The sequence below is a fragment of the Sardina pilchardus genome, chromosome 1, assembly GCF_963854185.1.
Source record: "Sardina pilchardus chromosome 1, fSarPil1.1, whole genome shotgun sequence".
NCBI classification, from domain to species: Eukaryota; Metazoa; Chordata; class Actinopteri; order Clupeiformes; family Clupeidae; genus Sardina; species Sardina pilchardus.
Genome location: NC_084994.1, coordinates 18,300,881 through 18,313,956, shown reverse-complemented (window position 1 = coordinate 18,313,956; position 13,076 = coordinate 18,300,881). Strand labels below are relative to the sequence as shown.

Below are 13,076 nucleotides of genomic sequence, written 5' to 3'. Positions count from 1 at the left end.
CATGAGGGTCTCCCATCTCCACCCATGAAGATGAAAGTCATGTGTGAGTACAAGTCATCATGCCAAAAGCAAAGTTTCTAATTTTAAGGATCCAAGAAGAGAAGCTGCCAGACTACTATTACTGAATATCAGCCATTGTAACCAACAGCCATGTACACCTGTGCTGTTAGAGGACCTGGGGATCCCTCATCGCCAAATTACAGACTTTGAGTTATGTGTTAGTAAACTAAGGTTACAAAAACAAGATAAAATAGGCAGGTTTCTGTTTTTAGCGATCTGAAAAGCCTGATTTTGACCACATTCACTAATTTCACATTATGATTTTGTGATAAAATGCCAGGTCCATTGTTCAACAGAGATCTTCCTGTGTTTATTTTTATGATGTTTAAAACCAATGACAGTGACATCTTAAGTTGATGGCAAAGTTGTGATATTTGATTATGGTGTAATAGTGTAACTGTTTGCAATTTGTACCAAGATCCTCCAATGAACACAGCAATTTTGTCTGCTCCATCTGGTGAAATAACTGAGGGAACTACAGTGACTCTGACCTGCATGAGTGAAGCTGCCCCATCAGTACACACATACACCTGGATCAAGAAGAGTGGAGCTGTAGAACTGGAGTCAGGAAAGGAGAACACACTCACCTTCAGCAAGATCCGTATTCGGGACAGTGGAGAGTATTTCTGTCGAGCAGCCAATACGATTGGTCAACAGGACTCTCCTGCTGTGTTTGTCCAGGTTTTATGTGAGTAGCACTCTGACTCTACATGATTGGGAGGTAGTTATTTAGGCAATGTAGCACAAATTATGGTATTATGGTGCTGGTAAGGATGTTGCCACAACTGTCTTTCAGCTGTAGGCTATTACTGGCCCCACAACCACCAGAGTTGCTTTTGTACAATGGATCTAGAGACAACCATTTGAGTTAATAATAATCTATCTATTAATGCAAGGAACGTCTGTCTGTGTGTCATTCTGTCTGTGTGTGTGTTACTCGCATAACTCTCGAACCGCTCATCCGACTGACCTAAAATTTAACACAGGTATTGCTAATGACATGTGTGAGTGCAGTGCGAAGTTTGGTCGCTTTTGGACAACTAGCCACTCCCCCTATCTCTCACTTACTCCAGCATAGAAACAAAAAAAGCCCATTTCTCTGACAAAGTCACGTGTTGCCATTGCCATTCATGGAAATTACGATGTCTCACGTAAACAACGGACCGTTTCAAGATTGTTCATGTTAGATAAACATGATGAGCCTGACACACATGCACCCATGTTGGTAAGCAGGCTGTTAAAGTCACGTAACGTTGCATAGACTACTCAACAACCGCGGTTGCCTAGCGCTTCTGTTGCCTGATCAGATTGCTGATCTTGCAACAATATGCCGACACACACGTCGGTAGCATTCTGTTAACATTTGCATTTAAAACAGCCGCTCTTGACTCTATCTGGACATCAGCTAAAGGCATAACATTCATTCAAACATCACTTCCGAGTTCATAGAACTGGCATGGCCATGGTCATGCGGTTTGCTTTAGGCTATCATTTCCCAACAACAGCAAAAATGCACGGGTAGGCCTATGTAGGCCTAATGTGTCTAATACTGCCATTAGCTGCAACTCAAACGCCTTTCCCCTTCACTTTTTTACTTTGCAAAGAGAGAAAAGTCTCTACTAACTGCACGGGCCTGATTCTACATCATCACCGATCTAATATGATCTACCTGCATGAGCGTCATTGGGCAACACCTTTCTTGGAAAACATTGTTTCCACTGGCACCGCACTAGTAATAATAATAATACAAATTATGTTGGTTATTCATTCTCTATTGTATATTAGTCTGGGAATCAAATAATTTATTTGTATTTATCAAGATTCTTATGAGAGCACACTAAAATATAAAGTCTGACCCATTTGATGACACATGAGACGGAAGCCCACTGACCCTCACCTGCATGAGTGATGGATGCTGACCCATCACATACTGTTCCCTGTGTCCTCTTCTTTAGATCCTCCAAAGAACACCACAGTTGTGTCTGTTCCATCTGGTGAAATAACAGAGGGAAGTAATGTGACTCTGACCTGCATGAGTGAAGCTGATCCACCAGTACACACATACACCTGGATCAAGAAGAATGGAACCGTAGAACTGGAGTCAGGAAAGGGGAAGACACTCACCTTTAGCAAGATCCGTACTGAGGACAGTGGAGACTATTTCTGTCGAGTAGACAATAAGATTGGTCAACGTGATTCTGCCGGTGTAACTTTTGAGGTTTTATGTGAGTAATCAAATGATTATAATGATTTAAATCAATGGCAAAAGGTGTAAATCAATGATTGTATAATCTCTGTCAAGCAGCCAGTAAGATTGATCAACAGGACCCTCCTGATGTTTCTGGTGAAATGAGTTCAACAACACATTTTTGGTGTTGTCAAAAATGACTATACATATCTATCTATCTATCTATCTATCTATTAATGGAAGGAACGTCTGTCTGTGTGTCATTCTGTCTGTCTGTCTGTCTGTCTGTGGCACGCATAACTCTCGAACCGCTCATCTGACTGACCTCAAATTTCACACAGGTCTTGCTAAGGACATGCGTGAGTGCAGTGCAAAGTTTGGTTGTTTATGGACAAAAAATGACAAAGATGACGTTAAATTAAGCGAAATACAACTCTACCGCAATCCCACAATTCCCCTGCCTTCCACACTCCACTCCCCAATTCTCACTCTGGCTTACTCCAGTCCAGCATAGAAAAAAATGTCGCTAACAAACTCACGTGTTGCCATTCATGGAAATTAAGATGTCTCATATAACCAACGGGCCGTTTCAAGATGTTCATGTTGGATAAATTAAGCTGAGTCCGACACACATGCACCCATGTTGGTAAGCAGGCTGTTACAGTCACGTAACGTTGCATAGGTTAGGCTAGGCTACTAATCAACAACCGCGGTTGCCTAGCGCTTCTGTTGCCTGATCAGGCCGACACACACGTCGGTAGCATTCTGTTAAAATTTGCATTTAAAACAGCGGCTCTTGACTCTATCTGGACATCGGCTACGGGCATAACATTCATTCAAACATCACTCCGAGTTCATAGCACTGGCATATGGCCATGGTCATGCAGTTAACTTTAGGCTATAAATAATAATAATACCAACAACAGCAAAAACGCACGGGTATGTAATGTGTCTAATATTGCCATTAGCTGCCACTCAGACGCCTTTCCCCTTCACTTTTTTACTTTGCAAAGACAGTAAAAAGCTCTAACTGCACGGGCCTGATTCTACATCATCACCAATCTAACATGATCTACCTGCATCAACGTCATAGGGTAACATGTTTCTTGGAAAATATTGCTTGCACGGGCACTGCCCTAGTCCAAGTAAATACAGAGATCAGAGGTTCACAGATTGTTTGAATGGATAAAGATATTACATTATGTTATGTAAGGGATAATGTAGGCTATAGAACGCCTGTCATTATCGGAAAATAATTCCCGACAGGATGAACTGAACTTTTGCTTCGTCCTGAAGGGAATTATTTTCCGATAATGACCGGCGTTCTATACATTATCGCGCTTATTATACGGCTACTTGCCAAAACGAGAAAATAAACTGTGTCTTTAGCAATGACTTGGCTACCGTTTTGTGGCTTCCGCAACAACTAGCGGAGTGAACCCGTTGCCATTGGCAGCGGTCATTATACCTTCGGAGCGGTCATTATGTAAGGGATAACGGCCGACGAGGTGACCGGTTTGATGGAAATAATGGCTAGGTGGAGGTCTAGAACTCCGGCGACGTGCGAAGCACGGAGACGGAGTTACCTCCGCCGTGCCATTATTTCCATCGAACCGGTCGACCTCGAAGGCCGTTATCCCGCTTATCTCCCGTTTGTATTCATAACCTGTATATTTAGAACATAATTTTATTCCACCGTTGCGTCCGTTAACATCGCTAAAACTGTCTTGACTGTGGGACTAATTTACGCCACATATCAACTTTCTACTTGCAGGACAAAACTGCCGTTACTAGTTCTAAAATAGATGGTTGCTATGGCCAAAGGCCAGTCGTTAGTTCTAAATGTCTGGTTGCTACGGCCAAAAGCCAGTCGTTAATTCTATCTTTCCTGTTGTCAAGCGGGCATATCCCAGGATTCTGATTAACTTTAACTTTGAAAGATCGCTACTTTTATAGCCTACATGGCATCCAACTAGCTACAATCCACCTCCGTCATATGCTACAATGTTACTATGGTTCTGCACGTCTGTATTTCAGCTTGGATGCAACGTGACAGTTCATTTAAACTTCGCAACGACTTTGGCGAATTAATATTCAATTGTGATACTGGAACTACTTCAAAGGTAGCAGGTTATACAAAGTTAATGGCCACCCCATCAGCCAATCAGAGAAGAGAATTCCATTGTTGAGGGAGATAAGCAAAAATAACTGACTGGTAGAACGTTGGAGAGGCCCATTCAAAGTGAATGGGAGCTCCCTCAACATTCTAGAGAGCCGTATAATAAATTATATTATTATATTAAATTCTATATATTAAACAGAGTTCTTCCAATGAATAAGTATTTTTTTTGTTTTCCTTCCAATCACAGCTATGGCCCATGACCAGACCATATGGATAGCAATTCTGGTTGGAGTGGCGGTCTGTGGAGTTCTGGTTTTGCTCTGTGTCATATGCAGGTTGAGGTGAGATCAGATCAGAGACCTCTGTGCTACAATGTAAACTCTGACCTCCTCTGCAGTTAGACAATGCAGAAGGATACTCTAATCATCTTCTGTATTCCTTTGTTTTGCACAGGCAATCTAAACAGGTAGCTACTAACAATACGAGAACATCAGCTGAGGACAACCAGGTGATATGACATCCTTATTTTGCTTTGACGATCAAAATGACTTTTCTTTTTCCAGTGTAACGTGTGTCATGACATACAGTAGATGGAATTATATTAGATTGCATTGTAACATGACAAGGATCTTCTGTGACATTGCACTGGCAGACATGTGCAATGTTTTTTTTATTTTATTTATTTAAGAGAGGGACAATGTACATTAATCAACATGCCCCAATGGAACATGTAAATGCACCAGATTTAGTCATAGACTATTTTCCATCTGCAGTCCCTGGCAGGTTGATGTTTAAAAGAAGACAGATGAAGAAAAAAAACATAAAATATGTATACAGACATACAATCACAAGTAATACAAGCACTACATACTGACATAGCCAGAAAACAGACTAGGATGACAGATGTAGCAACATACCAGCATAAGAGAATGGGAAGGAAAAATAAAAGACATAAAACATAAAATAGATTAAACACAGAGCTTACACGGCAGTCAGACAGCTCACAAATGCAGACAAAAAGATGGTGAAACCACATTACTTGTGAGTGCATATTTGTTTGTCCAGTAGCCATTGTTTTATGGATTTAGTGAATTGGTTTATACTTGTGCTGCTCCTAAACTGTATTGGTATGGTATTCCAAGTGTGTGCAGCTCGGTAAGAGAAGGCTGACTGGGCAAAAGCTGTTTTTCTGTATGGTATTTTGCAGTCCCCTCTAGTAAAGGATCTTGTGCTTGTGTTTAGATTTTGCTTGATGAACTCATTGAGTGGAGGTGGGGCTAAGCCATGAAAGATCTTATAGACTAGCACTATATCAGCAAGCTTAATCATGTTTTCCCAGTTGAGGAACTCATATTTTGCTTAAACATTACAATGATGATAAGCATTTGGTTTCTTATCCAGTGTTTTCAAAGCCTGCTTATAAAGCTTTTCTACTGGTTGTAGAGTTGTTCTTGATGCCTGTGTCCAGCTGGTAAGACAGTAGTTTATGTGTGACAGTATCATAGAATGCATATACAACTTAGATGCTTCAGTTGTTAAATTATTCCTTATGTATCTAAAATTGTTAAGATTGAATTTTATTCTGTGTACAACCTTCTTCACTTGGGTTTTAAAAGTGAGTTGTGAATCAATTACTATACCAAGGTACTTATATTCGTTCACAACTTGTAACTTTCTCCCTGCAACTAGTACAACAGGTTCTGGTTCCTTATTTGCAGACTTTGAAAAAAACATACATACAGTCTTGCTAACGTTGAGATGTAGACATGAACTGGTTAACCAGTTAGCAACATTAGTCATAGCAGATGATAGTTCATCAGCAGCAGTTTTCTTGTTTTTGGCATGTACATAAATGACTGTGTCGTCAGCATACGTCTGGCAAGACACAGCAGGTGGACAGGCATCAATAAGGTCATTTATGTACAAACTAAATAACAAGGGGCCTAGGGTAGAGCCCTGTGGGACTCCAACGCCGTTGTTGACTACTTGAGAGATTTTCTCACCTATACGGACACACTGTTTCCGCTCTGAAAGATATGATTTAATCCATGCAATTACATTGGATGAGAAATTAAATCTGGTTAGCTTTGCAATTAAAATGTCATGATTGACAGTATCAAAGGCTTTTTTGAGATCAAGGTAGATGGCTCCCACTACACCTCCCTTGTCCAATCTAGCCTTTATATTCTCTAAAAGAAAACATATTGCAGTGTCAGTTGAGTGATGTCTGCGGAAACCAAACTGCATTGGATGTAATGAAAAGGAAGATGTATTAACTCATTAACTGCCATTGACGTCTTTAAACGTCAATTTAGACACATACGTTGACTGCCATTGACGTCTATAGACGTCAATTGCCGTTTTCAATGGGGAGGGCTCCTGGGTGGGCTTGGGAACGATCTGGCAGAGTTTCAGGCTTGTAAACAGAGTGCACTAGCGATCCGAACCTCTAGATGGCAACAGTGCCATTTGGATCATTAGTATCTGCCTAGAGTGCACAAGTCATGCAGAGACAACTAGCAAACACACTGAAGATCGACCACAGTGGATCTAGTTTGCACGCGATGCAGGGAATAAATATGCTTACTTCTTACATCAAGGATGGAAAACAGGTGAACGGTATGATCCATTTACATTGGATATTGCGATATAGACTAACAACAACCTTGCTAGTGCTAGCTTGCTAAGTCTAGCATCCTGTTCAGAGTCTTTAGCGACCATCAGAGTCCCTAGCAACCTTGACGAGACTGACGAGATAACAGTGCAATCGTGGTTGACATACTACTGAAACGCTAACGTTAAAAAGTTGATTTTCACAAAAAGATCGTTTTCTCCATGTTTTGGTCAAAAACAGGTGTTTTTAGCAAAACTAACCCATATTCTACTGACGATTACTAAAGAACGGAAAACGATAGAAACAAGCCGTTTTTTCCTGGTGAAAGAAGAGAGTCTACTTTTTCATTTGGTACCTTCGGTGTTTACATAGTCATAAAGCTCACCGTTCGGTGGATCTTGGAAAAACAGTCAAAATGCTGTAAAACGTCTGGCAGTATGGAGCGCTCTGCACTGAAAATCGCTGGCAGCCAATGAGTTAAGATGTGTTATAATCTGTTCCGATATCCATTTTTCAGCCACTTTTGATATTGACGGTAGGATACTAATTGGTCTGTAGTTGCTTATAATCATGGGATTTCCTGCTTTAAATACTGGTGTAATAATAGCAGTTTTCCATATGCTTGGAAACAATCCTTCATTGATGGACTGATTTATAATATTAACAATAGAAGAGATAAGAGCCTCTTTGTTTGATTTAAGAAAAACGGTATCCATTTCATAAATATCCTTTGCTCTAGAACACTTAAGAGAAGAGATAATCTTATGTACTTTAGAGTTCGTTATGTCCTGAAAAGCCAGAATGGGTGCATCAGTGTTTATGGAAGTTGCAGTGTAACTAGATACAGGGGGGTTCATTGTCAGTTCATTAATAGAATCAATAAAATAAGTGTTAAAAGCTGTTGCCACTACACTTGAGTCATGGATAAAGCGTCCCTCTATATTCAATTCTATGTTATTGCGTTTACAAAATGTTCCAGTTAATTTCTTAAGATTTTTCCATATGTCTTTTGCATTTCCCTTGGCGTCTGTAATGGCATTAATGAAGAATGTTGTTTTAGCTTGTCTTATCTCCTTTACAACTCTATTTCTTAGTGTAACAAATAAACGCTTTTCATGTTCAGACTTATTTTTTAAGGACATTTTCAGAGCCAGGTCCCTCTGTTTCATGAGTGACCGTAACTCATCATTCAACCAGGGTAGATGGTTTTTAGTACCCGGTCTAGGTTTGACCTTTCTCATAAATCCATACATGACACTGCTAAGTTTAGTCATAAAAGATTGTGAATTATTCTCCATACATTGCTCAGAAAAAGTATCATCCCAATTTACTTCCTCAATCGCTTTTTTAAGATGACCTAGCTTATTGTGGGGGATTTTATATTGTTCTATCTTTTTACATGATGTTCCACTGAACCTACTTTTATTAAGTTTTCTATTGATCAAAATCATGTTATGATCTGACAGTCCAGTGACTAAGTTGTAGGATTTCTTTATTCTATCTGGTCTATTGGTGAAGACTAGATCAATTAATGTTTGTGATGAGGCAGTTATTCTTGAGGGGCCTTCAATGACCTGCTGAAAATCAAATACATTTGCCAAACCTTTTAATACCTTTCGCTTTACTTTATCTAGCCAATTAATATTAAAATCTCCTAATAAAATAATCTCTTTCCTACTATTACATTCCTTGACCAAGGTATTTAATTCTTCAAAGAATGCACTTTTAGCACATGGTGGTCTATAAATTCCAATAACAGTGAATGACATGTGTACTGAAAGTATTAATTGAAGTCCTATACATTCCAAGTCATAATCACGTGACCATTCTATTTGTTTACATTTTATACTGTCCTTCACAAAAAATAGCACCCCCCCTCCCCGACCAGCACGTCTATCCTGACGGAACATATTATAGCCATGCACTTTTAAAATGTCAGCTGGAGAGTGTTTATGCAACCAAGTCTCTGTCAGGCATAAAAAGTCCAAGTTGGATTCATGCAGGAGATGCTGTAACTGTTCACTTTTTGGCATGGCACTTCGAATATTAAGATGTCCACCCAAAAGTCCACTGGGTTTGGCTTGGTGATCCCAGAGAATGCGCGCCTGGTTCACCGTTTTGAAAAGTCTGAGGCCGCGGTTTTTCCTAATTGCAGGATTAACGCTTTTCGCTGTTACAGTGGCACTCGTCATTTCAACATTTGATGGCGCATAGAACGGAAGATTTAGAGTTGTCAATGTTGATGCTGGATTAGCAGAGAACTCACCCAGTCCGCCATACCGACCGTCATCAGCCACAGCTTGCTCAACGTAGGATGTTATACCGACGGGAAAAGGTGAGCTCACAGCATTTGGAGTTGACTGATATTGATCTCCATCCAGATCCAGCACCGTAGGTCCAGGGTTTACATGCACGTCTCCCACAAGTAGTAGCGTAAGGAGTAGATAACTCGTGACTTTCCAAGAAACTTTGGTAGACTTTGTAGTTTTGTTTTTTGAGTTGATACGATGCAAGTGAGCTTTTCCATTATTAAGAACACTGCAGCACACCGCAAATTGCCCAGCAGTCAATCCTTTTTGTAAGGGTAACACTAAATGTTTGTAGTCCGTGGTAGGCCTGTTACCTACAAGTTGTTGTTGGTTCACTGGAGTGCCCAAACATGGTCGGACTGAATTAACAAGAAGAGATAGGACATACAAAACAATCCATGCGATGATCTTGATATTGGACACCTGTTTTTTAGCGGTGTTTCCGAATATTGCACGGTGTTGTTGATATAAGGATATATTCCGATATCTGTGAGGCAGCGGCGCAGCACCTGCCATACCGCCCGCCATCTTGGTTAAGGACCCATGTGCATTGAGCTAGCTTTCTTGATAATAGATCTTGGAATAGTGTGCATGGAAAGCTAGATTTCAGATGTTCGATTTTATACTTCTATTATTTAACATCAGGATGGAAACTATGGCAACATGCAGATAAACCTGAACCCCAACACCACCCAACCTGATGGAGTCTACCAGAGCCTGAACCCCAACACCACCCAACCTGATGCAGTGTACCAGACTCTGAACCCCAACACGACCCAACCTGATGCTGTCTACCAGACTCTGAACCCCAACACGACCCAACCTGATGCTGTCTACCAGACTCTGAACACCAACACGACCCAACCTGATGCTGTCTACCAGACTCTGAACACCAACACAACCCAACCTGATGCAGTCTACCACACCCTGAACCCCAAATGCCATAAGAATTAGGTTCATCACAAACTTCAGCAGTCTCCTCTGTTTTCCACATAGAAATATAAAGCAAAGTAAATTGTTCCCAACAAAACTGCAATGTGTGTTATTTTAGGAGATATATGAGTATCCCATCTAGGACTATACATGAGAGTTTAAATACATTGATGTTTATATAATAGCATTAGATTATAAGATTAGGGAGAGCTGTAAGTGAGTCTGTGAATGTTGCTTCACTAAAGTTTAAGTATGCTATACAAGAGGTACATTTGAGATCGTTTTTTTTAAGTTTCATACTGTTCAGTACATGTTGTGTAGCAGACATGGGCAATATTTGAATTATATGTATTTCAAATATGTATTTAATTACTGTAGCATAATTTTGTAATATTTGCAGGATTAGAAAAAATCAAATGTAGTTTGTAAGAAAATACGTTGAGGGATTGTACTTAGAGTATTTCAAATACTTAAAATACTTCTGAAATACTTTCTCAAATAAGCTAAGCCAACATTTCATAATTCAGTTGAATATACCACCTATAGCGATGACAGTAAGCTATACTTATCATAGTCCGGGAGCCAAAGGCCAGAATCTTTAATATGCTGAACCTGGTTTTGATGGATAAAGATTTTCTTGTTGCGTAAGGGTTACTCAATAAGAACAGGGAGGGTGCCTCGGCGATATCCCTTGGACAATTTCCAACATTCAGCTCTAATTAAAACTCTCCTAAATGTGCATCTTGTTGGTTATTGGCTGAACACAATGTATTCAGGGGACAGGCAGCTGGCGGATAGTGAGGAGATGTTACTTTATGTGTATGAGTTTTTTTGTACCTGTAAACATTATATTTGGCAAACGCTTTATAACCAAAGCGACTTACAACATGGTAAACATGTTAAGCTTTTTAACACTAGAAGCGCCAAGCGCCGGTCATTTGACCGCTGACGCGTATTCCTAGAAGCGCCGTGGGGGTTTGACCTAGATATACCTAAAACTGCCGGGCTGCGGTCATTTGACCGCAGCGATTACAAAAAAAAAAAAATCTTTTCACTCGATTAAATTCCAGGACCCTACGTTCACGACTTTTCCTAAATACGCGTGTTTTGTCACCCAGAATTTTTACATGATCAAAAGCACACCGGTACAAGCTAGTTTAGAGCTATTTTGCGCTCACTTATGTGACAACACTATGTTGTCTCGCGTTCGGCCATTTTTGTTCAGGCTGCTATTCTCTTTTCTCACAGCAGATGTCGCAAGGATTTCCTGTCAGTCGGGCATGAGAATAATATTTTACCATAAAACATAGGCTATCGTTTATATATGTGCAACATGTATTATATATGTGCTTTATTTTAATAACTATTTTTCATTTACATGGCATAGTCTATGGAGGCGATTTACAGTGGTAAAATGCGAGTTTGTTTTGAAAACGTTGCGACAGGCCTACATGTGTAATTTTCGTCGTAGCCTATTTATGTACGTAGGGCGCGTATGCCTACGTACATTCATAGTTGTACATCTTATCTTCTATTTGTAGGCTATCTTTTAAAGCTCAGACTAATGTATGAGCATTTTCTTACATATTTGCTGGACTGACTGAGTTACGTCAAGTCAAGGACCTATCCTAACACACTTGTTGTATAATGTCAATTGGCGCAGCGTTAACACTCCTGTCTGCAACGCCAGAGACCCGTGTTCACATCTCGGCAGGAGCGAAATGCAAAGTCTTATATCGATAGAATTTACTGATCGTTTTTCAACGTCGATGAACAATTATTTTTTGTTAATGGTTTTTAATAACAACCTATCTGAAATAAACGGATGAATCGCAATATGTTTAGGCCTACCATTAACGAAAAATAATTTCGCCAGCCAATCATTTTCTGCCGCCAACTGACAAACTTTGACAAAGCCAGTTAGACTTTTTGCATCTAAAAATAATTATATCATAGTGACACGCGAAAAAGTAAACGATAGCCTAGAAACTAGGCCTACATGAGATTTTCCCACTGGACACACCACATCAGTATTGTGCTCGTTGCTACGACACACAGGACTCCCAGTGAGTTGACGACCAATGAAAATGACATGGGGAAAAGCAGCAAACAAAGTAGCCTGATTTTGATCTCACCTTACATAGGCTACTTTCCTAATTCCTACGTAGGGCTACTCAGACTTTTGTTAAATCGTCAGGGCCCGGTTGCACAAACACCAAAACCAAAGATTGATGATATGAACCAAATATTCTGGAACAGATGGATTTACAGCATTGAACGTGATAGGCTATTAGCTAGCCTACTGATGCGACTTCCACCGTTTCCTTTCCAGAGATTGCTGCGCTGTTCACAACGCAATGAACGCATGCAGTCTACATTGAAGTGAAACGTGCAGAACGTTGTCCAAAACAATACAATAACATTGTGTGTTGATATCTAATACAATATACACATCTGTAGACATGAAGTGGCAACTAAAGCCATTATCAGTCATGAAAACTGTGGCGGCTGCATTAACCCTCCTGTTGTGTTAATCAGTTTTGTGTTCCCGGTCAAAAATGACCGACCCCAGTATAGTTGATTGTAAATCCATAATTATACATATGTATTCACTTAATGTTGTTATGTATCTTTTAAATAGCTCAAGTCCTTGTGAACATTACATGTTTTAAAGTTCTATTTGCTTTTTATGGCCTGTAGGCCTCAATGACCTGAGCTCATGCAAGTCGTTTTTTTAGTAAAAATAGCATAATATATGCATTACTTTGGCTCTAATCAACATTAAGATAAATATATTGTGCTATTTATCACAGAATACTTCATGTTCAAATTTAAAAAGAACCTTTGTTT

General features: G+C 39.9%; 1 protein-coding gene across 1 annotated transcript; it reads left to right on the top strand.

Moving 5' to 3' along the window:
- The first annotated feature begins 2,016 nt into the window (after positions 1-2,016).
- Positions 2,017-10,995, top strand: LOC134083607 (Fc receptor-like protein 5). The gene is made up of 4 exons (XM_062539818.1): positions 2,017-2,285; positions 4,618-4,711; positions 4,824-4,878; positions 9,939-10,995. Exons 1-4 carry the CDS (start codon positions 2,093-2,095, stop codon positions 10,245-10,247), a joined length of 651 nt encoding a protein of 216 aa, XP_062395802.1. The 5' UTR covers positions 2,017-2,092; the 3' UTR covers positions 10,248-10,995.
- Positions 10,996-13,076: the final 2,081 nt, after the last annotated feature.

Coding starts and splice junctions, on each gene's coding strand:
- LOC134083607 (XM_062539818.1), top strand. CDS start 2,093: ATGAGTGAAGCTGATCCACCAGTACACACATACACCTGGATCAAGAAG. Junction 2,286..4,617: donor TGTAACTTTTGAGGTTTTAT/GTGAGTAATCAA, acceptor TTCCAATCACAG/CTATGGCCCATGACCAGACC. Junction 4,879..9,938: donor CATCAGCTGAGGACAACCAG/GTGATATGACAT, acceptor ATTTAACATCAG/GATGGAAACTATGGCAACAT.